This window comes from Pituophis catenifer, unplaced genomic scaffold (genome assembly GCF_029215685.1).
Source record: "Pituophis catenifer annectens isolate HBS135680 unplaced genomic scaffold, rPitCat1.0.hap2 SCAF_6, whole genome shotgun sequence".
NCBI lineage: Eukaryota > Metazoa > Chordata > Lepidosauria > Squamata > Colubridae > Pituophis > Pituophis catenifer.
The window spans coordinates 65817092-65843676 of record NW_027256886.1 but is presented as its reverse complement, the minus strand read 5'-3'; the positions used below and the strand labels follow the sequence as shown (position 1 = coordinate 65843676).

Below are 26585 nucleotides of genomic sequence, written 5' to 3'. Positions count from 1 at the left end.
GGCTTTTGAATGCATGCAATAAAATAAGCCCCCCCCCCTGAAAATAAGCGTTCCCCAAAAATATTTTAACACATGCGCAGCCAGTCCCCACCATTTCCTCTGGTTTCCTCCACGCGCCCCAAAATAATAAGACCTCCCCAAAAATAAGGCCAAGCGCTTATTTCGGGGTTCAAAAAAATATAAGACAGGGTCTTATTTTCAGGGAAACATGGTACTACAACACCACGGGTTCTCCATTAATATGGAGAAGAGTCATTTGCAGTGTATCTGCAGACTGCTCCAGCAATTATAGATACTAGTGAGTGCAAGATGTATCTGTCCCAGGAAAGGCAGACCAGCCTCAGGGACTTAGCAGGCTGAGTCCAGACAGAGAGAACAGTATCCTTGGCCCTACTCTCCCAGCTGCTAGGAAAAATTGTGTCCACTATCTCCATCATTTTGTGGGCATGCCTGCACTCTAGAGATCTTCAGTGGTTTCTTTTACCTTTCCAGAGGTCAGGCAGGAGTAGCTCACCGGCTAAGGTCCGCGTCCCGAAGGAGGTTATCCAGTTCCTCAACTGGTGAATGTCCCCTGCCATCACCAAGGGTTGCCAGTTCAAGGAACCAGAGCACCTCACTGTCATGATGGACGCCAGCCTCTTCGGCTGGGGGGACTCATCTCCAATTGCAGATGGCTCAGGGGCAGTGGAGCTAGACGGACCGGACCCTAAACATCAACTGCCTGGAGCTCAGGGTGGTTTACCTTGCCCTCCGCCACTTCCAGAAGTCGGTCTCTGACAAACACATATTAGTGCTGACAGACAACGTGGCTGCAAAGGCGCATGTCAATCGTTGGGGGTACCTGCTCCAGGTCCCTCGTGCTGGAGGCAAGCGGCTGGGCCTCTGGGCACCTGTTATCCGTCACAGCGGAGCACATCTCTGGGGTGTCAAACATGCTGGTGGACTGGCTCAGCAGAGCATCCATCGACCATGCAGAGTGGTGCCTTCACCCATCCCTCTTGCAGGAACTGATGGACCGTTTTGGCCTCCTGGAGGCAGATATGTTTGCCACCCCAGACAATTCTCAACTACCAAGATTTTACATCAGGTTCCCGGCCCCAGGGGTGGAGGGAGTCGATGCTCTCCACAGCCTGTGGCCTCCGGGGTTATTGTATGCCTTCCCTCCTCTTCCCCTTATTCCAAGGGTGATACGGAAGATCCTGGAGGAGGTTATATTTCTGGCACTACACTGACCCAGAAGGCCTTGGTTTGCAGACTACATAAACCTCTCGGTGGTTCGACCTTGGAGGATCCCTCAGAGTGAGGCCTCACTCAGCCAGGGGGCATTGGTCCGCCTGGACCCACAGTAGCTCCATCTGATCGCCTGGCGCTTGAATGGAGCGCTCTGAGGGAGGACAAATTTTCTTCCAGGGTCATCAAAACAATTTAAGCCTCCAGGAGACCCTCCACTGAATGTATATAGAATGCCACTTGGAGGGCCTTTTGTACCTGGTGTGCCAAGACAAGTATTTCTCCCACGGAGGTGACAATAGCCCAAATCCTGGAATTTCTCCAGGATGGACTAGATAAAGGGCTGTTGCCCAATACCATCAGGAGGCAGGTGGCAGCACTATCCTCGGTGTTGACGTGTGGATCGCTGGAGTCTCTTGCGCAGCATCCCACAGTCTGGAGATTCCTCAGAGGTGCAACCAATCTATGTCCCCCTGTAGTGCACAGGTACTCTACATGGGACCTGTCTAGGGTCTTGAACTCCCTCACCAGGGGCCCTTGTGAGCCATTGAGATCGGCCAGCCTGCGCTGCCTGACATGTAAGATGGCGATTATATCTGCCAGGAGGGTGTCTGAGCTGGCCGCTCTGTCAATCAGACAGGACCTGTGTGTCTTTCACACAAATAGAGTGACTTTATGGCTGGACCCCTCCTTCATACCCAAGGTGAACACCTGGTTCCACAGGGTTCAGGAACTGATATTGCCTAACTTCTGCCCTCACCCAGTCCACCCTTTGGAGAAAAGGTGGCACACCTTGGACATGAGGAGGGCCCTCTGCATCTATGTCAAATGGACTACTGAACTGAGGAAGTCAGAGTCCCTGTTTGTCTCATTCCAGCTGGCCACATTGGGCAACAGGGACACCCCTTCCATGGTGGGACGATTGCTTAGGTCGACCATTGCTAAGGCCTATGAACTGCAGGCCCTTCTGAAACTTTCCCGGATAACTGCACACTCCACCCAGAGCACAGCTACGACTGCGGCGTGGGCAACGCAGGCCTCTATAAAGGAGGTCTATTGAGCGGCAACTTGGTCTTCTCCTTCCCCATTCATCAAGAACTATAAATTGGACATCTTTGCCTTGGTGGAGGCGGCATTTGGCTGTCAAGTGCTTCATACAGAGGAGGGGACTTTGGACCAGACTGCAGCCCACCCATAGGACAGCCAGCTTTGGTATGTCCCATCCACCACTATGGAGAAGGGGCATTGGTCTTACCTGATACGCACCTTCTCCTCCACTTTATTCCTACCTTTATTTCTGATAGGCGCGGCAGAGTGGATTGCCGTACCTCAGCTGGCCAAAAACCTAACACGCTTGCGCAGAGTGCAAGTTTGGTGCGCGTGCAAGCAAAGCGCGTGCACGAAGAGAACCGGTAGTAACACCGATTGGAACCCACCACTGTCCTGTACCTAAAATCTTTTTTGGTTCAAAATCTAAATGCATATTTCTTACCCAGCCTGTACTCATTCAATGGAAGAAGTAGCAGAACATACAAAAAAGGCAAAGAATTATTGAATTCTGAATCATTTCAGAAAATGGAAATATTACCATTTACTGTTGTAGTGAGATAAGAAATAAGTTTAGATGTGCTTTAATAGTTACAATTATATTTGAAATAATATAATATATAATATAATATATTATATAATATAATATATTTGTACATCTTTATGGTTCAATTTTTATGTTCTCAGATTACATTCTATTTGCCAGTATGTAAAATTGCTTTGAGTGTTTGATAAAATTGGAATTTCAGAATGAAGTTGTATGATCAAGATTATAAGGATATTAGTTTTGATAGTGAATACTATATATTTAATTTATTGCATTTTCAGTTATATATTTAGCCATTTAAACTAATATGACTTGATCTAAAGAATGCTATATAAATTGATTTATTAAACAAAATGATTTTTTAAAATGATTACAATTAAATAATTGCTTTTGTTTTTTATAAAAAATAGTACTCTCATCTAGGTGCCTTTTACAATAAGTTCTTTAGTATCAAATATATTTTGCCCATGTATTTTATATATCTAGAATTGTGCATTTGGCTATATTTCATATGCTTGATCCACGTTTAAAATATCTGAATTATTTTGTTCAAAGTTGAGATTTGCAGAAAATTATAAATATAATAATTCTTCTTATGCCAATACCTATTGTATTTTTTTTATTTACATGCAGCCAGGAGCTATGGGCGGAGACGAGGTAATTTTTTCTTTTGAATGCTTCATCAGATATGATCATGAGAGCAACAAATTACAGAATAAATAGCTGTATATTTTTGTAAAAGACAAGAATTGCTTTTCTCATCCCATAACAATGATACTGGTCTTTATCCTGCTCAGTAGCTTTGCAATTACATGAACATAATGAAATGAGAGTATTGAAAGAGAACTTCACTGCTATTAAAAGCTAAAACTGGTAGGAGTAGAAAGGATAATTGGCTTTATCTGCTTAAGGGAAAAAAAAATGCAATATTAATATATTCCAATAGTAAGCATGCAGTTTTTCTTTATTTTTAAAACCTGATAAAACATATAGGTAAGCTTTATGCTCTCTGTGTTTAAATAAAATAAATTAAAATAAAATAAAAATGTGTTTAAATAGACTATTCCAGGAATCTGCAATAAATGCTTACAAGAAATATCCTGACATATGCTTGGGCAAGCTTAAAGTCAAACAGCAGATGATTTTATTAGCAGTCTTCGACCTCCCTAAAAGATATGAAATAGATCAATGTGGTTTCAGAGGATGGAACATTGCCTATTTTCATTTATCAATTTTTTTTCTTGAAATCTATTTGATGTAGATGATAAAAATGCAGCCCATATTAATATGAAATCATAGATTTTGCTCAAAAGGCAAATGCCACTAGCAAAACTCCTTACCCTGGAAATGACTGGAGTGGGGGAAGTATCTTTTTCCTCACTACAATTCCAATTTATATTACAATAAATTACATTGTAATTTTAATAAAATATATTAAAATTAATTATCTAAACATAAATACCTGTGAATGAGGGATGTTTAAAAAATCTTTAACTTGTTTTATTTTAAATTAAAATTCAGATCTAGTACATTTTAGGGGCTTATAATATTTGGATTTAAAGATATTTTGAGACTTTTAAATCAAGCTGGCTTTTGCTTTTTGCAGACCTGGAACAGAGGTTGAATTAAATTTTTAAATTACAAAGAAAAAATTTCTAGAAGTGTAATTTCAGATCTATTCTTTAAAATATATTTTCTTCATATTCTGTACAACCCAATATATGCATGCTGCAACTACACAGGACAAAGTTTGTGATTTTAAAATTGGATAATAAATACTGTTGACCATACTCTAATTCCACACCTCACATTATTACCAGTTTTACCTTTCTGCTCCATTGTTTTTTATGATTGCAGGCTGCAGCACCATTAAAATTTACCTTTAAAAAAAAAATCAGGTGAAAGGAAATAATGGGGGGAGGGGTTGTCTTAATGTTTTCCTCACCCACTTAGCAATTCTTTGCATCAGTTGGTAATCTGCCAGTATAATGCTTATTGTATATTAGTTCCACTATAGCATGAGATTGCCATGCTGTTTGTTTTCCTTGCTTGATGACATGCTGCCCCTTTGTCAGAGTTCAGAAGCAAGATCTGAAGCTGTTCTTTTTCTCATCTTAATGAGCTGGATGCTAAAGCCAAAGCTTTCCCGACTTTGCGAGCCTGGCATGTCTTCGTTCTGTTGCTCTTATTACCAGTGTCGTCCTATAGATTCTAGAACAGTAGTATAAGCCATGCCACTGTCCTCTGGCCAGGGTAAACATTGCCAACGTTGGGAGGTGATAGAGGAAAGATAGGCAAGCTGGTGCTCTTAAACTCTTTCTGTTTCATCTCCCACTAGCATTTCCCAGGATAGCTAGGATAATGGATTTTAGGAGTTGTGTCCAAAGCATCTGGAGAGCACCAGCACCAATGTGCTTATTTTTTCTGAATAGAACATAATGGTGGTCACTTTGTATCGTTCAGTTTAGTTGGGATAATTTTTTATTCTAGGCAAGTAACTGAATTTGACTCCTCAAATAAACCAGTCAGAATTAACATATTGGAACTTGTCAAGATCAGTTTGCAATTTGCTGCTGAATTTGGATGGCTTGAAGTTACGTATTTTAAAATCTCTCTCAGTAATTAAGCCCTTAATGTTTAAAGGATATCCTCCAAAAAATCAAATAATCTAATTTGCAACAAGTTAGTTGTGCTTCCTTTCAATAAGACAATAAAACAGAGTGCTTCCTCTGTTACAGACAGAGAAATATACATTGCTATGATTTTTAAATGAGTATTAATACTGCTGCTGATGATAATGATGATAGTCTGCTGATAATGAAAAGTACTGACATAATGTTGATACTAGCAGAAATAAGTGTAATACATACAGATGATTAAAATAATTTTGAAGATAATAATAGTATCTATTATCCATTCTATTTTGACTCTATTTTTCTACACTGGCTCTACCCCCCCCCCTTTTTTTTTTATGCTGCCAACATCAGTTGCAGCATTCAACTTGAAAAGAATTCTCTTTCCCTGTCAGGATGTTGATTTTGGAAAATTTCTTCAGAGCAATTGTTTTACCATCATGAATGCGCTTCTATTTGTTTCTGCTCATTGCTGACGATAAAACTAAGAAAAGGAAAAGAGCCTAGAACCAATGCCTTTGCAGATTGTTTCTTGATGCACAGTTGCATTTTGATGATAATATCCTCAATTAGAAATCAATGAAGATTAATGAATTGATTGTGCTGGAAGCTGATTACTGCAGAATCTAAACATATTTGCAGTTTGATCCTTTGGCTAAAGTAGGTAAAATTTTTATTTGATGAATTAAAATTACTAATAAAGTTAACTAACATATTTTTCTTATAGAATAGATAAGGCTACCTGATTTTCTGAGTTCTGGTTTTCTTTTGCCTATCTTTTGCCAGTCTCAGGGTAGAAAAATGCCAGGCATGCATTGTCACTAATAAGTGAATTTAGATATAAGTTGTTTAAATCTAAATCTCCCCCCCCCTTCTTTTGTTATTAGACAACTGTCCTTTTTTATTTTAATTGGTAATTATGTAACAAAATTATTTTACTATTTGTTAATATGTGACTTAACAAGAATTGTGGAGTTAAAGTAAACATGGTCTACAATGTTGCCAAAAGAAATTGAATATTAGTTGATTCAGGAAACGGGGAAATATTCTATGCAAAGAACTAATGACCTGCAAACCTACTAAATGTATACTAACATTAAAAAAGAATATAAAATCATTACAAATGGTTAAGACTATCCATTCTAGATTCTTTATCTCAAGCCTTCTAGATTATTGGGTTGCAACTACCATAATTCTAATTTATTGTACTGAGTGAAAAAGATACATAATTTAAAATACCTGGAGCCTGTCTGTTCTGTAACCAAGTGAAAGTTAGGCCATGACTGTTTGGGAATGTTTTTTTACAATTGTTGCTTTGTATCCTAAAAGAAAAAAGGCAATTCGGGTTTGGTCACTTTGAGTCAGGGTTGGGTTGTTTTTATTCCTGGTGACTGCTTGGACAATTCCCTGCAATTTTCTTGGCAAGATTTTTCAGAAGTGATTTGCCATTGCTTCCTTCCCAGGGCTGAGACAGAGTGACTGGCCCAAAGTCATCCAGCTGGGTTTCTGCCTAATATTGGACAGCTCTTCCTAGTATTGCAGTCTTCTAGACAGAGATCTCTGATGTTGTTCCTGGAATCTTTCAGAGTTACTGTCCCGGCTTAGGAGTCACAACCCCCAAGTGATCCTACTACACTGGGACCACTTTGGCCTTTACTTTCCACATCTTCTCCAGTTCCACCTTCAGGCCCTGGTATTTTTCCAGTTTCTCACACTTCTTCCTGTTGTTTCAATCGTTTGGCTCTGTTATATCAACCATCATCTATCACCATCACTATCTTCTGTCTTCTGGTCCTTGTCTATTGCCCCGATATCTGGTTGATAGTCAGTACCTTCCTATCCATCTGGATTTGGAACTCCCACAGGATCTTAGTCCTATTATTCTCCATGACTGTCTAAGGAATCTCCCATCTGGATTTGAGGGTCTTGTCTACACATGGTGCATAGTTTCTTTACATACTATAGTGCTTGCTACTTGATTATGCCATTCAGTATATCCTGCCTGCACTTTTCACCCTGACACCTTGCATTGGATTGTGTCTGTACTTCTCAATCTGTACTTTGGGTCCTATCTAGTATGGTAGACCTCTGCTTCTATGGAACTGGTGCATAGTGCTGGTCTTGTACTGCTATGATCAGTCCCTCAGTGCTGTCTTTTAGTTTGGCCTTTTCCAGCTACTGATAGGATTTCTCAGTGCCAGCCATCTCTTGATGGTCCATCTTGAGTCTCGGGTGACTGTTCTGTCTATGACCAATTGTAGTTTTGAGTCTCAGGTATTGTTTATTATACCTACTGAGTTGTGCTCAAGTATTAGCTCATATGATCCTGTGGCTTGACAGCTATGATGTCTAATAGGACTTTCTATGTTGTGGGAAAGTATGTTATCAGCTGCTCATTGGAAGGGTGCTGTTCGCTTATGGGGATTTTTCATGATCAATACTGTCCTTCCTTGTGTTGACCAGTCTGGGTGGAAGCCAGCTCCTAATAACTGGTTCAACTGTACTGTTAGGTATTCATTCATTGCTGTTAGTCTCTTTAGTCTGAAGGTGTGGATCAGCTTTGGGCCAAGTGCTGTCCAGCTCTTCATGTTCTTGATCCACTTTTAGAGTCTGCTACTGTGATAGTGACTGGTTCCTATTCTGGAGGATTTCTGTGGTCTATTCTCAAGTCCTGCAGCCACCTCACTGGTGTTAATGTGTCTCCTCTTTCTCTGCTATATTCTTCCAGTACTATTCAGTATCTGCTGTTGGTAGCTCTGCTGTTGCTGTGTTGTTGCACTGCAATTGGGAGGACACCTTGGATGGTTCTTTGGAGAACAAGACATTTATCTTCTTGGCCTTTGTTTCTTTAGCATGTCTCCTTAGCCTGGTAGCCAGTGTTGTGGGCCCTTGTTTAGAGTCTAAGATTTTAGATCAGAGGTATCAAACTCAATTTCATTGAGGGCCATATTGGGGTTGTGTTTGACATTGGGGGGCCATGGGGGTGTGGCCATGGGGGGGTGGCCAGCTCAACATCACTTGTTTCAGGGGCGCAGGTGGTGGCCCGAGTGCTCTGCCAGTGAAAATGAGTGTTTGAGTTCTGCTTTCGACTGCGACGGCCTCCTGCAACCCTCTGCCAGCAAAACCTGAAAAAAAACAAAAGGGAATGATTCCATCTAAAAGGGGTGTCAAACTCAAGGCCTGGGGGCCGTATTTAGCCCATGTGGTGCTTAGATCTGGCCCGCAGGGCCGCCCTGGAAACAGCGAACGAATGCCCGCGGTTCTTCTGCCAGCGAAAAGGGAGCTTGGGAGAAGAACTGCAGGCCAGTCCTTCGCTGTTAATCTATTTTAGAAGTCTTGTTTTCTTCTTTACCAGTTGGACACTTTTTGGTAACAAAAACAAGCTTTGATCTTTTGTAGAAGAAGCAAATTTTATTTCTGTAAGCGGGCATCAGGAGAAAGGTCCTTTCCCTTGTACCAAGATTAGGTCATGTAAACACATTAGTATATATTTATAAACAAATATATGAAATATATATGAAATATTTTTTTAAAAAAATGCTTAATCCTTTTATCCTGACTTTATTTATTTTTTATAAATAGCTCAAAGCAACAAACATACCTAATACACTTTCCTCTTCCTATTTTCTCCATAACAATAATTCTGTGAGGGGGGTGGGTAAGAGAGAGTGACTGACCCAAAGTCACGCAGCTAGTTTTTCATGACTAAGGCAGCACTAGAACTCACAGTCTCCTGGTTTCTAGGTCAGCACCCTAACCACTAGAGCCAACTGGCCCAGACTTACATACATTGGTTTGTTTTGAAATGTTTCTTCTTATCATTTATAAAATGTTCTGTTCATAATATTATTTATATTAACATTATAGTAGTTGCTAAAAAATGAATACTAGTATCTTGAGCCACTATTAACTAGTGAATGATAAGAGAATTTGGTTCTACTTTTTCAGAACAATATTTTCATCTTGAAAGATACTTGAACTTGCCAAGTGACTTGCATATCTGCATAGTACTTGAATGTGGAAGTCAAATTAACCAATGTTGTATCTAACAACTTTCTAGGTGTTTAGGATAATTTCTTCTAAGCACAAGTGACATGAGAATAGGGGCTGGAATACTGTGGTGTAGATTTGGAATCTAATATAATTTAACATAAAGAGTTTTATTGAAGGAGTTTCCTGCTCCATTCTTACCATAGCAGCCAGCAGTCACCCAAGTTACTGAAAAGCCTTTTTCAAGAAAATCAGTGTCTCTCTTAAACAAATGAAATAGGACCCAGTTTGGAGCAATTCTCCACTGAATAACTGGCCCCGCATTATTCCCCAGGAGTTTTATTGAACCTGGGATGGAATGTGGGTGCTTGTTATGCAATGGAGAATTTCTCCAAACCGGGTGATCATCTTTTTAGGAGAGACACTAATCCTTTGAAAAGGCTTTTTACAATTCAGAGCCAAATATAGATTTCAGGGCCGAATAGTGGAAGAAAAAACTTCCTTATAGGAAATCCCTTAGGTTCTTGCCAAAAATGTAAATCTCATTTGAGCTGAGCGAGTAGCTATAGAAAGATATAAAGGTTCTTTTCTTGACAATAATGTTGAATTGATTTGATGCTGCTTTCACTATTTAGTCTAAGCCAGGGGTGTCAAACTCAAGACCGGTGGGCCGGATCCAGCCCGTAATGTGGTCAAATCCGGTCCATGGGACCGTCCTGGAAAATATAAGGGACCAGCCGCTTCGCTTCGCCCGGTCTACCCAATACGAAGAGGAAACATCGGGCTAGTGTGGCTTCAGCCTGGTCTACCCAATGAAAGATGAAACATGCCAGCAGTTTGGGGAGTGGCATCAAGCTGGCCACACCCACCCAGCTGGCCATGTCCACCCATTCCGCCATGCCCAGTGAGTGGCGGCAAGATGGCCACGCCCACCCAGTTGGCCAAACCGGCCCGGCCCCCCAAAGTCAACCACATCCCTGATGTGGCCCTCAATGAAATTGAGTTTGACACCCGTGGTCTAAACCCTGGGATTTCTAGTTGGTCTCCTATCCAAATATTGTCATCTTGCTTAGCTTTTTCAATATAAGCCAAGATTTCTAGATGCTATCACTTATAACGTATTGCAGTCCATAATATTTGCATAAATATATGCATGGATACATAGACACACAAAGAGAAAAAGAGAATTAGAAGAACTTGGCATTATTTGCTTGTGCTTGTATTTTATTCTGTTGGCTTCAGGAAAGAAAGTTTATTATGTGGTCAAATTTATTTTGAAACAAGCACCTTAATTAAAAAGGGAAATGTACAAAATTGTTCAGGTTTTCATTTAAATTAGTTACGCTTAAAACATATTGCACAACAGTGAGAAAGATTTATGGACGCTGTGTGAGTCATAGATATTCTAAATGATGGAACATATTAATATTTCATATTGGATTTTTATAATCTTTATAATCTGAGTATTAGATAAAGAACATTAAATGTGACAGATCTGCTTTTAGGCTTATGTTCTAATGAAAATGACTGTGTTGAGAGGGAGAAACTTGTGAATTATAAGATGATTTTGCGGGCACGTAGGTTCAGTAAGCAAAATATGTTACTAGTTTCTGATAACTCTTCTTTTCCAAGGTGACTAAAATTAACTTTTGAATTCACTTTGGCAATTTGCAAGTATATGCTGAGCAGGAGAGAATAGGCGCTTAATAATATCCTCTGGGCAACTGTTCAAGCTAGCCATCCCTAGAAAAGTTTCTAGACTATGTTTGCATCAGGATTATGGTTTTCCATATATAGGACTGGAGAGTATGCCAAACCACAAGTAAACACAAATTGATTGGAGGTATAGCATGTGAATTTATCTCTACTTGTTTAGTTAACATGAATATTAGGAATGTATGCTTGTAGCCCATCCTCAGAAGCTAATGACATTCTGTTTGAGTGATTGAAGATCCAGAATTCAAACTCTCCTAATTTACTTGAAAATATATTTGTATGTAGAATATGATATGAAAAATTTAAAATATTGAAGGAAAATAATGATTTGCATGTTAAGCTATGTAGATTTATTAATGGAGCGCGTCTATACATATTTGAATCAGATGTGTAAATGTCTGATTTTTAAGCCACTGTAACATATTTCACAGGTCGATCTTCACTGTTTCCTTTTGAAGATGGCTTTCTGGATGACAGTCATGGTGACCAGTCTTTATCATCAGGTCTCAACTCTCCAACCCGTTGTCAGAATGGTGAAAGAGTCGAACGCTATTCTAGGAAGGTGTTTGTTGGAGGTCTGCCTCCTGACATTGATGAAGGTACAGTGGAATGGTGGGAGGAAGGGTATAGGGATTTTTTGCCCTTTAAAAATTACTGACAGGTAAGGCTCAGCATTATAGTGGCCTTTCATTTCTTTAAAAAACAGATTAACAGAGTGAGCTCTTATATTCTGAGTGCATGGATTTTATTAATTGAAGAACTTTTGTACATGCAAATGTATGGAAGTATAAAAAGGTGTAAAAACGATTGGGACTCATTTTAAAAAAATAAACCTGTGTATATGTGTATACATTCAGTCATATACATATACACAGTATATATGGCTTGATATATGGCTGGCTTGATCCCATCCTCTCAGTTTTAATTGAATTCGGTTTTAATTGGGTTGCTTTTAATATCTTGGGCTGAAATTATTTAATTGTTTTTTAAATTGTTTTTAAATTTTATATGCAATGTTTTATCTTGGCTGTACACCGCCCTGAGTCCCGCAGGAGAAGGGCAGTATAGAAATAAAATAAAATAAAATAAAATAAATAAATAAATATGTATACACATTCATCTTGACTACTTCTGCTTTCTTCCCCTTCTCTATTGCCTATATACAAACAGAGAAATAGAGGAGACAGAAGAAGACAAGATAATGTTGATAACACCATCCCAGTGACAATTAAACTTTGGCAGTTTACACTGTAGTCCAGTAAATTCCCTGAGTTCTATTACTTACTACGTTTAAGTTACCAACACAGTAGTGAATTCTGTTCAATACCTTAGACAGAAAAAAACAGTACTGCTATCTAAACTGGTTCAATATGAATAAAAGAAAAATTAAAAGTATTTCATATTCCCTGTCCTATGGAGAAATTACTAATTGGGACTGTAAATCAATTTAAGCTATTTTGATCCAAATTCTTTGTTATAATTATACATGGTTGACTTACAACCATTCATTTAGTGACTATTCAAAGTTAAAATGGCACTGAAAAAAGTGCCTTTATCACCATTTTTACACTTATAATCATTGCAGAATCCCAACAGTCATGTGATCAAAGTTCAGATATCTGGCAATTGGCACATGTTTATGACAATTGGAGTGTCCTGGGATCATGTGATCACTTTTTGCAACCTTCTCACAAGCAAAGTAAATGGAGAAGCCAGATTTACTTAACAACCGTGTTACTAATTTAACAACTGCAGTGATTCACTTAACTGCAATCATTTTATAACAAAGGTTGTAAAATGGAGCAAAACTCACTTAACAACTGTCTCCCTTAGGAACAGAAATTTGGGGTCAATTGTGATTGTAAGTTGAGGACTATCTATACTAGAAGAATTAGAGGTACTGTATTATCATCACTAAATTATCATATCAGGCTATGATATTTTCCATAGCTAGAGCTACATTTACATTACATATGAGCAGTATACTAGCATTAGTCAGTAGCCCTCAGCTTCATTGACAGGTTCTTTTTCTGCTGCATTTTTTTTAAAAAGGCAAAAAAACTAGACAGATACAAGACAAGACAAAGAAGTTAACACAGAGTAAAAAAATAATTTAAGAAATTTGATTCCAAATAAGGTTTTGTTTTGAAATATTTTGAAATATATAAATATTTTGAAATATATATAGTGAAACATCTTGTTTTGATGTACAAGTACTGCTTCAAATACACAGTGACTTTTTCCAGTATTTTGGAGGTGTTTTCAACAGATATTTAGGGTAGCTGGCAGGCACTTCTGCTTTTGCCTTTGATACATTCAGGGTTGGAATAGCTCTTTTTTCAAATTCAAAACACCTCAAAAATGCTCAAAACAGTTCATTTATGATTTATGATCTATGACATCCCTTTGTTGTTGCATGTGTGCACACTGAGAGCTTATGCACCGGAGACAAATTCCTTGGTTGTTCAATCACACTTGGTTAATAAAGAATATATTCTATTCTATTCTGTTCTGTTTTGCTCTGAATGCTCAACATTTCATGGGATTTCACGCTCAAAACATTTTGCATACCTGTAGTTCCAAAACTGCAAAACTTCAACTTCAGGCACATGAGATACAGGTAGTCCTGGACTTACAACCATAGTTGGGACTAGAAATTCTGTTGCTAAGCAAGGCAGATGTTAAATGATTCATGCCTGATTTTACAAGCTTTTTTGCCACAATTGTTAAGTTAATCACTGCAGTTTTGAATGAATCACATGATCATTAAGCAAATCTGGGTTCTCCCATTGATTTAGCTTGTCAGAAGCTGGCTGGAAAGGTAATAATTGGTGATCACATGACCTGGGATGCTACAACCATCATCATGCCAGTTGTCAAGTGCCCAAATTTTGATCACTGACTCTGGGGATGCAGTGATGTTTATAAGTGTGAGGAACCGTTTTAAGTCACTTTTTTCATATTGCTGTAACTTCAAACAGTCACTAAATGAATGGTTGTAAGTGGATGACTTTCTGTTCTTTAAAAAATCAGAACCATTAAGGAAAATTACATAGTTTTATCATTCATTTTATTTCTGATGAATCTTAATTATTCTTTTGTTATAGATGAAATCACTGCTAGCTTTCGTAGGTTTGGACCTCTTGTGGTGGACTGGCCTCACAAAGCTGAAAGCAAGTCATATTTTCCACCTAAAGGTAATTATATCAGTTTTGTGAAGCAGGAAAATGTTCTTCTCCATGTATAAATACATTTCTAAATACATTGTTCAATGTTTGAAATATTGGCTTCATCTTCCTTGTCATCTATAACTTTTGTTATCTATTTCTAAGGCTGAATATGCCATTGCATGTCTGCAGTGAAATTCTAGCCATAATCATACTGTGTTTTCTGTGGTTTCATAACCATTTTTCTTGATATCCTGCAACACAGAAGTTATTTGAATCTTTTGTATAATAACTATCCAGACTGGGTGGGTAATTTCACATAAAGACATTGGTATTATTCATGATAGGACAATCAATACCACACTTTGTAATCATAATAAGTACCATTTTCCACAATCCTAGAATTATACACTATACAATTCTGACTGTTCTTCACTATTATTGAAAAAGTGTGATCAGAGCACAGAGTGTAGGATACAAATGTTTTTGTACCTTTTTAAAATATCCAAACATTTCCTTATCAGAATAATGTCAAAATAATTCTCAAAAACATGGTACATAATAATTACTGTTAAAAACAATTGCATTTATTCCAGTAACCTTTTAATATTTAGAGCACTCTTTAAATTTTTCTTTGCAAATGCTAGTGCATTTACTTGTGATGAAGAATGAAAGTGTATCTTTCAATAGGTATAAAATATCTATGAATGAGAAAGTTAAAACTACCTTGATTATTTAAATGAAGCTATTAATATATTAACCTATAAATTTATTTTGTAGTATGCTAACGTTTTATTTTTATTTTATCAGAGGCCTAATATGCATTCAGTTCCTAATATTCTTTTTTCATTAACAGTTTAGCCTTTTCTGTTTGTGCTAAAGATTATAATCTGATAGAGATTCTGCTCAGGTGCCAGGAAGAGGAAAAAGCCAGCAGCTTCTATATTCCCCAAAACACTATGAAATCTTCCTCATTTTTATGTTTTAGAAGCATCGGAACATACAAGAATAACAAGGGAATATTCTTCACTCATAGCAGCAGCATTTCATAAGTTTTTCCAATTTATTAAATTTTTATCATATTTCACTTCTATATTCAAAGTGGAATTTCTGTGCTTTGGTGAAAAATCATTTTAGTGCAATTTTCTTTCTGCTTATAGCATTACTGAATTTCTTCATACCATTTAATATAATCTTTGGTTTAGGAAGGAGAACTCCAATAAAGAATTACTGAGTTCTCAAGGCATCCTGGATTTTGGAAGATTAAATCAGTGCTCTCTTGTGTTTATTAAAAACATTCTTGGGTGAAATATATTTTAGCAGGAGACAAGGATATAGTCTTTTCTATTTTTTGCTAGGGCACTAATATGAGAAACAGCTTTCAAAATGCATGCCAGTTGCCCATGAATGTCTGCCTGAAAGTGATAAACACTTTGTCACAACTGTTTCAGATTATTTATAACTGACTTCTGAGCTGTCAGAATTTTAGCAGACACCTTACAACATAATGATTAGAAACTCTGTTAGAATTCCTAGAATTGCAAGATCTCAGCATTAGATGGGAGATTACCTCAACTAAGGAGTCCACTATATAATACCTCAGTAAAATTCTCATTGCTAGGTGTCCATATTTAAAGTTCATAAAATAAACACTAGAAACATGTCTCCACAATTGAGCCTGGAATTTCCATTGCAATTCATTGCAGGCATTAAGTGGGTCACCACATTTCCTGATTTGATTTTACGACTGTTTTTACAATGGCCATAAAATGAGTCACCACAGTTGCTAAGCAAATCATGTGGTCATTAAGTGAACCATGGGGTCATTAAGCAAATCCACTCTCTGAAAACTGGCAAAAAACATTGCAAATCTTGTGACTGCAGGATGCTGCAACCTCTATAAATTCAGACCGGTTGCTAAATACTTGAAATGAGATTATGTGACTGTGGTGGGATGGGGGAGGATGGCAGTTTTAACTTCAAGGAGGGTCATAAGTAACTTTTGGGGATTTCTCATAACAGTCTTAAAGTGATCGGTTGTTAAGTGAGTACTATCTGTATATGATTCATAATTTTTTCTCTGTTGCGTAGTTCTGTGTTTGAAAACAAAATGTCTCTATCCTTCAGTGCAATAAAGTAGTTCATTTGTTTAAAACAAGGCATTCAGCAGTTATATTTGAGGAAAATTCCAACTAACTTGAAGCCAGATTGTAACTGGAAAAAACTAAAGCTCTGGTCTATTCTGGTGTTTCTTCCCTTATTCTTTTGGCTTCTTCTTCACCTAAATTGCATCCGTTCCTTGTAGCACTATATACAGTAGCTGCCAAATAAAAATATTGTCTGCATTACTGTTCTTCCTTTGCATGTTTCACATTCTTATGGGAGGTATATAATTAGAATATAATTATTTATTCTGCTATTAAGTTGCTGGATGCCATAAGAATGGTTATGTTTTTCCTAATCTATTGAAACAATTAACATCTTCTGATTTTTCCAGACATCTCCAGATGCTCAAATTTTAACCTTTAGTTCCCAAACAACCTCCTGTTTGTTAATCCATCAAATTTATTGATATTATCCTTGGGATATTGTTATTGTGCATGATACCGAATAATTTATCAGGCTTTCCTATTTATAAAATTACTAAGGAAACAGTGACTTTTTTTGCGTGTATTTAACTAGCAGATTATAGTGCTAGTTAATTTATTATGAATTTATAACATGCATTAATTAGGTATGTTGTTTACTCTGTTAAATACGTTATATGTAATTTCTATTATTCTAATGATTATTTAGTTCACAATATCATTTCTATTATTATGTAAATATTATGTTACTGAAAAAAAAATCACAAATAAAATATAAATACATTCTTAAAGGAAAATCAATTCTGTCCAATCTCATAATCATAGTTTATCATTTACAATTATAGATAGAACATTGGAATGCTATGAATTATATAAATGGTTGCACACAGATGACTTTTTAAAACTAAAGCTAAACCAAAACATAAATAAGAGAGATGAACAAGAAACAAAGAAAACAGAGAACTACCCAATTACTAATTTGGTTCAGTTGTCTCTAATAAGAAAATATTTGATACATAGATAATTGTGAAAGCCAGAATAAACCCTATAATATGAAGTGAATAGTTTAAAAACTCTAGGCTAGAAAAATTGTACCCTAGAATACCAAAGGAGTTGGTTATATAATTTTTATATATGATCCTTGAGTAATTGTGAAAAAATGAGCGGAGAACAAATCTTGTCCCCGTCTTTGAAAATATGAAAAAAAAGATCCAGCAATCTATAGATCATTCAATCTTATATAGATAGCTTTAGAAAATCCTAGAGCAATTAATAAACACATTCATATATAAGAACCCTGAAAATAATGCAATAAATATATGCAGTCAGCATAGATTTGCCAAGAACATGTCTTTCCAGATTAACCTTATTTAATTATTGGTTGGACAATTCTCCTTAATTATAGGAATGCTATAGATATGCTATATGTTGATTTCAATTAAATATTTGATACTTCATGATTGCTTATTGGCAGGATAGCTATAAGTGAATTTTAAAAACGTGAAAAAATAACTACATATAGTCGTTGTTTAGCAACCAGTTAAACTGCCTCATTTAGCAACTGTTCAGTTACAGTGGTGATAAAAAAGTAAAATTATGATCATTCCTTGCATTTTCCATCTTGTCTATAAAGTGAAGATAAGCTGAAGTAAGATCCTAAACACAATTGTGTTTTCACTTAGCAACTTCTTCCTTAACCACTAAGTTGCCAGTCCCAATTGTGTTTGCTAAACAAGGACAACCTGTAATGTTATGGTTTGGGGTCAGGGATATTGTGTTTTTGAAGACATTTTGAAAATACTGTGTTATTTTACAACCTTCATGTTATATCTGGTTGTTTTGTACTGTATTTTTTATAATTTGTATTTACTAACTTTATTATTTTCCTCCAAGGTTATGCTTTTCTGCTATTCCAGGAAGAAAGCTCTGTTCAAGCTCTGATAGATGCCTGTCTAGAAGAAGATGGTAAACTTTATTTATGTGTATCAAGTCCCACTATTAAGGACAAACCAGTAAGTAAAATTATAATGTTGTCATTTCTTTCAATAATTGAAACAAAATGTTCTGAAAAGGAGTTGCCTGTTCAGTTTGATGAGGGCAGTTTTAGGACTATAATCCTGAGTTTGCTTAATCTTCTTAAGGTAGTACTGGTAACCTTCAAGGTTACATTGAAGGTCATCTGTGTATTCAAATATAATCATTGCATCCATTATACTGTCCATTATGTTCATTTTATGTACACTGGGAATCCTAAAACACTCTGTCCTCGTCTTTGGCATGTGTTTAAAAATTCTTCATCTCAACAAAACAGCTGTAATTAAGATTCAAGAAGACAAAATAAAATTACCTCAGTGCTGATTTTACTCATTCAGCATATCTATTTAAACTCATTATGATCAGAGTTCAGTAAGCATTGCAACATTCTGCTGACTTAAGGTTCAAATTATGTTACTTTCTCCACAAGAGAATTGCGGAGATACCATACATTTGAATTGTTTAGATTGATGACTAAAACTTTATTGTTTTCCTTGAGCAAACAAATAAGAATATAAATATACATACATAACAAACAAGCACTAATAACTAATACATAATTAATAACTAATACAATTTCTCTCTTTCTTTCTTTCTCATACACACACACACATACACAGTGTGTGTGTGTGTGTGTGTGTGTGTGTGTGTGTGTGTGAAAGAGAGCGAGCGAGCAATGTACTTCATAATATACAATGACATGGAATCATAATAACTAGCATAGAAGCATCAAATAGCATGTTCTTGCCTGTATCATATTACATTCAGTTGAGTAATAGGAATAACAATAATAATATACCTTATATATATATGGAATTGACCAGTATATAAACATATGGCTTACATTATATGCTGCTCAGTTCAAAAAGGTTGGCTTACAATAATGGAAATGTAAAATATTGGACTATTTACTAAAAAAAGTCAATGAAAACAGAGTGATTGTCCCAATACAGCAAATAACACAAAATAACTTGACTCATTGTTTCAGATTTATAAGTTCCAACATTCCCCCTATATTGTTACTGAGGGGAAAGTATAAAAATTCTACATAGAATGAAATTTTAAAACAGTAAATAAAATGGTATTAGCTGTGGATATGTAATATCTACTTATTTCACATATAAGATTTATCAGATTTTTGTTGTTCTTTTGAAAATGTTCAGTACAGAATATTCATTAGCTTATCTGCGTTCAGCTACTAACCACTTAAATGAACAAACTAAATGCTTTCCATTCAGACAGATCACTTAGCCTAAGTAAATAAATGCATTCTCTTTTCACCCAACTTTCCTTTAGCTTTCAAAACATTATTAAGTAGCAAAAACTACATTTTTTATTGTAGAGGATATTGTTTGAACATCCTCTGTCTTTCAAGGGTTGGATCATAAAGAGTTTTTACATTTCCTCCCCCCCCAAAGTAAATAAATTACTTTTTAAAATTACTTTAAAAATCTTTTCCTTATTAAAAGGAATTTAACATGTGGTATTAGATGGTAGAGGCAGTTGTTCAAAAAATATAAACCCCTTTATATAAAATGAAATTAGGAATGTGTTTCTGTAATCCTGGTTTCTTTCTATTTTATAGTGCTACTTATAGAAGGACATTTTAAAGGAGATATTTAAACCTTAATATGTTATCTGTTGAAATCATAACAAGCATTTAGTTCAGAGTTGTGCATGTTTAATTTGAGAAGCATGAAAAGGGGAAGAACTGCTTTATCCCTTTCCTGTTTACAAGTTTATCAGGAACCAGAATCTTTATGCTCCTGACAGCTGAGCAGATGCTTATCTGCTTATCCTTCCTTCCTTCCTTCCTTCCTTCCTTCCTTCCTTCCTTCCTTCCTTCCTTCCTTCCTTCCTTCCCTCCCTCCCTCCCTCCCTCCCTCCCTCCCTCCCACCTACCTTACCTTACCTTACCTTACCTTACCTTACCTTACTACAGTTTCTAGTCAGTTCAAGGGAGGTGGAACATAGCAAGCTGAATTGGTCCCGAGACTGGGAGGAGTGTAGCAGAGAGGCAGGCTCAAGTGGACAATCACGCAATGAGGATATAAAAACACAAACTATAGCTACCTGCTACATCATCTTGCCCCAAAGAGACAGGCCAATAGGGTTTTCAGATGGGCAATTCTATATTAGTCAGACAGTAGATGGGGTTGTTGAACAGACAGATGGAGTCTGTTTATAGTGTAGTGTTAGCAAATGGGTTGATTGGCTCAACACATTCTCCTAGGCAGGATTTTATTTTAAGTTGATTTTTTAAAAATCCAATATGTTCAATTTTTAATTTTTAGTTCAGATTCTGTCTCTATTCCAGTTTGAATATATAGATTTAGCATCACATTTTGTAGGAATCTATAAGTAATTTAGGGCTTTGTGTAGGGATACACCTGGCCCTTCAACCCTGCCATTAGATTGTCTAGTATCATTTATTCTGGAATAAGATCCTACATGCATATACAGGAAGTCCTTGCTTACCAACCATTCATTCAGCAGCCATTTGAAGTTACAACAGGACTGAATAAAGAGACTTACAACTGGTCCTCTAAGATGGCATTGGCATATATTTAGATAGTTGCAATATCTCACAGTCCCATGATCACAGTTTGCAATCTTTACAACCAGCTCCTCACAAGCAGAGTCTTGGGAAAGTCAGCAGGAAGTTGCAAGCCATGATTACATGATGTCAAATTTAATGACCCATGGTGATTTTCTTAATGACTGCAGATGGAACTTCCAAACCGCCATCATAAGATGGTCGTGGTATGTGATTTTCCATTTTACAACTACTGTATTTTTTGGAATATAAGACACACCAGAGTATAAAACGCACCTTAGGGGGAGGAAAATAGGGGAAAAAAAATTCTGCCTACCAGGTATTCATCTGGCTAGAGTCCTTAGTCTGCTCAGCTTCAGCAGATTAGTTCGCTGGTTTTGAGCATTGGTGATAAAAAACAGCTTCTAAAGCACAGCTGATCTTCGGAGAGAGAAGCAATGAGAAAAGCAGGTGAAGCTGGAAGATCGCTTTGCTCATTAGCGCCTTGTTAAGGCTGGAAAAAAGCTTCGAAAAAGCTACATTCGGAATATAAGATGCACCCAAATTTTCAGCCTCTTTTAGGGGGGGAAAATGTGCATCTTATACTCTGAAAAATATGGTACATCACTTAATGTCAGAGTTGAAAGTCCAGTTGTGGTCAGTAATATATGTGAATCATTTTATGTGGATATTTCTGCATTTAAGATTTGATTGCTTCCTAGATTGTAATAGCAAAAATGGATACTGTAAAAGAAAGGTTATTAATTATAGATACTGAACAATTATGTAAACTACAAAATAGCCTGGACTTTATTCTCATATAAAAGGAAAAACTGAGTGAGTCAAGATTGAAAGGATAGAAAATTTTTATCTGATATAAACTAAGTTGAGTACTTTGTTAAGATATATATCGAATAGTTTATGAATTATCATATTCTGTGTTCTGCACCTGAATCTGAGGTTCTGTGTTTTTCATCAAAATTTTTCATGTTGCAACAGCAAAATCTTTACATCTTCATGTTTGCAGGTGCTTTATTATCTTGTAACTCACAACTCTTATTCTGTTCTGTACTTGTCAACTATTCATGGTATATTGGATGCTTCATATTTGACCTAAGTTGTATTAATATTATAGTGTCTCTATGTTGCTTTGATATTTCAGAGAATAGGTTTACACATTTTGTGGGCATCTTAAATAAACTAGTAAGCTGTATATCTTTCTGCTTATCCTAATATTCTGTGTTGCTATGCCATTCAGAAGTGAACCTCTTACACTAAGCTTTGACTAATTTTTCCTACTTGCAAAACAAGTTGATATTATAATTGACAGACATTACTGTAAAAGTACGATCGAAGAGATTCCAGGATGGTCTATAGAAATTTATCATTTTCTATGGTAGGCAACCAATGTATGAGACTAATCTTGCTATATTGGCAAAGGCTAATGTGTATTTTGTGTTCTTTAGTTAATATAGTCATGAAACAAGGTCAAGCCACAGTGTAGATGTTGTTAATGGTTTTACTGCAAGTTTTCATGGAAAACATGTTTTTGTAAAGAGGACTTCTAAAACATTTTAGCCCATGAGTTGATTTTGATATGTATAGATAGATAAAACATTGCATAAAAGTTGTTGGTATTAGATTAATTTTCAAAAGGCAGATTAAAAGGAAGTTGATCTTTGGAATATTTCAGGTACAAATTCGACCTTGGAATTTAAGCGACAGTGACTTTGTAATGGATGGTTCTCAACCTTTAGATCCCAGAAAAACTATTTTTGTGGGAGGAGTTCCACGACCCCTCCGAGCTGGTGAGTAAAAGTATTAAAAGCCAGCTGATTGTGAAAAACTGCTTGAGGCTTGATAAAATAATCTGCCTAGTTCTATTTAGGGTATTTCAAATGAGTAAATTCTACTTCTCTTCTTTTTGTATAGTTTCTATTTTAAATTGCAATTAATGGAGCCAACTGGGTAATCTCACAAGTGATTTTTGCTTGATATTCTCTCTCTCCTATATTTCAAATTTTCTTCAGGATGATTGGGAGATCTTCTCAAACAGCTATTACTAGGGGTTGTAGCTCAGGAGAGAGAATAAGTGAACATTGCAATCCTACCTCTTTATCCTTATAGACAGGATTTGGGGTGTTTTCACCAAAGGAGTCCTTCCAGTTACCATAGGCAACTATATTAAATTCAAGAGGGAATATTTAAAAAAAAAACCCCTGAAAGCACTGTCATTTCAAGTGAAGAATGGCTATTTCTATAAAAGTACTACTAATCCCTTTTGTTTGTCATGATGAGTTTTCAACTTGAAAGTAATTTTCTTAAACTAGTGAAATTGAGAAAACTGTGTGAGTATCAAAGACTCCTCTCTGGGGTAAAGTAATAAATTTGAGTATAAAAAATGATATGGAGAAGCATTTGAACAATCCTTCAGGGTTTTTTTAAATGAAAGAGAAACGATTACCACAGTCCTCATAATATATAGTTAATATTTAAGTCTTTCTCTGGAAATATCAGATTATTTTAAATAAAAATCCTGATAATTCTTGGTACATATTTGAGTATTCAGTTCAAATTTACAAAGTGCAAGTTCTTTAGTATATGTCTCGGATCCCCAATTTTTTTGCACTGATGGGTTCATTTAGAATTTTGACATATATTCACAAATGACTTCTGAGGGAAGGGATTTCCCATTTACAAAATGCCTGCCAGGGGATATAACAGGTTTAGCAGCATCTGTAATAAGTCCCAAAGACATCAAAATAACATATGTATTATGACATCATTGTACAAGTGATGAGAGTATATAATTGTCCCATGATGTCTTGCATAAGAATGTAAATTGTCATTTGCATAATGACATAAGAAACAATTATTCCTCACTTTTTCAGATGCCTATGGACAAATTCCAAAGTACATATTTCACTTACTAACTTGTATTCTCTCTTACTTGGGTCCTCTTTCTTGTACCTGCTTAGCATTTTTAGATAGTTTATAAGAGGCATTTGGTGGTCCCAGAGACATTCTTGGGAATAAAAATCACATTGGAGTTTGGCATTTTTTAAAAAATAGCCTTTTAAAAAAGGTATGACTATCATACATATTGCAGACTTCGTAAGCATCTAGAATAAAAAGGCCAGTTTTTAAATTCCATATAGAATATTAAGAACATACCTAATTGGATTTCTAATCTATTTGCTCTTGATCAATCCAATTTAATCTAGATTAATATAGTTACCAATCATTGAGTATAATCTATTGACCAATATTGATGTGCATATTTTATCATCTTGGTACACTAATGGGATAAGTGTATATCAGGAAATGCCTGTATGATACCTCCTGTCTTTGGGAATGACTACAGATATTCCTCCCTTATCCACCACACATTTAGTGACCATTCAAAGTTTACAAGCACACTAAACAAAGAGACTCTCTGTCCTCAAAGTTGTAGCCATTGCAACCTCTCTGTGATTGCAATTTGGGCACTAGATAACTGGCGTGCGTTTACAATGGTCATAGTGTCCCGTTGTCCTATGGTCATTTGTGACCTTCATTAGAAAAGCTAACAGGAAGTTACTGTCCAGTAATGTTGTGCTTAACAGCCTGTGGTTATTCACTTAAGAACCACAGCTGGAACAGATGGACTGACATTGTATGTCTGGCATGGTCACATGACTTTCATATTATGACCACATTACTTAGCAATGGAATGGCCAGACACAATGTGGTCAGTAATTGAGAATTACCTCTACTGTTATTCTAAAAAAGGTTGATCTGAGACTTCTTCCCAAATAATTAATTGCATCTATTTCTTTAGATTATGTGCTGTATACAACCATCAACTATTGACAGAATCACTGACACGTGATTTCTTTTATTATAATCCAGTAATAAAAACAACATGTTCCCAAAGAGAAAGCTTTCCTTATGCATTGGCTAATACTTTAGCTTTTGTCTCAATATTTGTAACATGTTTAATTAATGGCCGCCTTTGCTATTTTATTTGTAACTGTTTCTTTTAAGTTTTGTCCATTGTCTAAATAATTTTAATAATGATTAGATTAGTCCTTTTATATTGCTTTCTCAGATGTACCCTTCTACTTTAAATGGGTCTTTTTAACCATAGCTGATATTGAGATTGCTTTACTGTAGTTCCATTTGATTACTTAAAATCAACTCAAGACTTTTTAAAACACAGAATACTGATTTTGATGCATCTATTCTATTTTTATTAATATGGCATGTATCTCATAGTTTCAATTGTTAGGTCAAGCCATTTAGGAAGAGGTTTTTGGAAGTGGTGGTAATAATCTCCTCCTTGGGATATTTGGTATCCAAAGTATATTTGATATTTTACATTAATTATCTCAATTAAACATACACTCCTGAAAAAATGTATTGAAATACTACCTATGATTACTTCTAATGATTGAAATTGCAGTGTTTTATTAGTTATAATAGTGTACTGATAATGGCATTATTTTCTTATGGCTAATCAAATTTTGCTGTATGTTTGTCTCTTGTGTGATCGGTCAGAGGGTGTTCTGTATTAGATTTCTTGGGGGTTTACTTCATGTTCAATTTGAGGAAGGTCTTCCTAACTCCTTTTGCCACTCCACATTGCTCTCAACGTTTTGTAGTTAATGGAAGACAATTGAGGGATCCGCTTCCTAAGAAATAAGTAAAAACAGTAGTAACAGTATAGAAGTGCCAGAGATTCTGAATATTACATTTATGCCCATTTTACCATATTCATGTTCTTTTATAGTTGAACTAGCTATGATTATGGATCGTTTGTATGGAGGAGTCTGCTATGCTGGCATTGATACAGACCCAGAGTTAAAGTACCCCAAAGGTGCTGGTAGAGTGGCTTTCTCCAATCAGCAGAGCTATATTGCTGCTATTAGTGCACGCTTTGTCCAGCTCCAGCACAATGACATCGATAAACGGGTAAGTGAAGCATCTTTGGTCGGCTTAACTCTTCAGACATGTTGCACAGATGCCTGGTGAAGTTGCACCATTCATTGATCTATAATCCAGGATTATCCAGTGTGGCTAAAAGTTGCTTTACAGAGACTAAGACTATAATATAAATAGTACATTTTTCGAAAATGCTTTAGAATAGATAGGGAGTACATGTTTTGATGATAGTGTCTAATATGTTTACAAGAAAAATAAAGCAGTATGAGAAAGGTAGAACTTCTAATAAAATATTAAGGCTAAATATATTTTAACATGGAACATAAATATGCCTGATAGTTTTACAGATAGTTTTCCCTTTCCGACTATTTGTTCAGCATCTCTTTGAACTTATGATGGCAATAAAAAATTAGTCTTACAACTGGTCCTCAAATTAGTAGCCATCACAACACTTGGCAACTGCCATGCATTTATGATGGTCATAGTGTCCCACAGTCATGTGATTGTCTGTTTAACCCTCACAACCAACTTCCAATAAGCAAAATCAATGGAGAAGCTGGAAGAAGTCACAAGTTATGGTCACATGACATTGTACTTAATGACCCACAGTAATTTGATTAAAGTCCATAGCTGGAACTGATGTCATAAGTCAGCCCAGTCCATGCTATCACACAA

The 26585-nt window shown here is 36.2% G+C and overlaps 1 protein-coding gene across 5 annotated transcripts in view; it reads left to right on the top strand.

Annotated features, from left to right (window-relative positions):
* CPEB3 (cytoplasmic polyadenylation element binding protein 3) overlaps positions 1–26585 on the top strand; it is a 94299-nt gene that overhangs the window by 63052 nt on the left and 4662 nt on the right. For 3 of the 5 annotated variants that reach the window (XM_070946570.1, XM_070946572.1, XM_070946568.1), the window contains 6 exons: positions 3458–3481; positions 11595–11762; positions 14271–14360; positions 18311–18429; positions 22681–22795; positions 25759–25940. In XM_070946570.1, coding sequence (XP_070802671.1) covers positions 3458–3481; positions 11595–11762; positions 14271–14360; positions 18311–18429; positions 22681–22795; positions 25759–25940 — 698 coding nt within the window. The remainder of the gene's footprint in view (positions 1–3457; positions 3482–11594; positions 11763–14270; positions 14361–18310; positions 18430–22680; positions 22796–25758; positions 25941–26585) is intronic. The other 2 variants (XM_070946573.1, XM_070946569.1) reach the window with 1 other exon arrangement.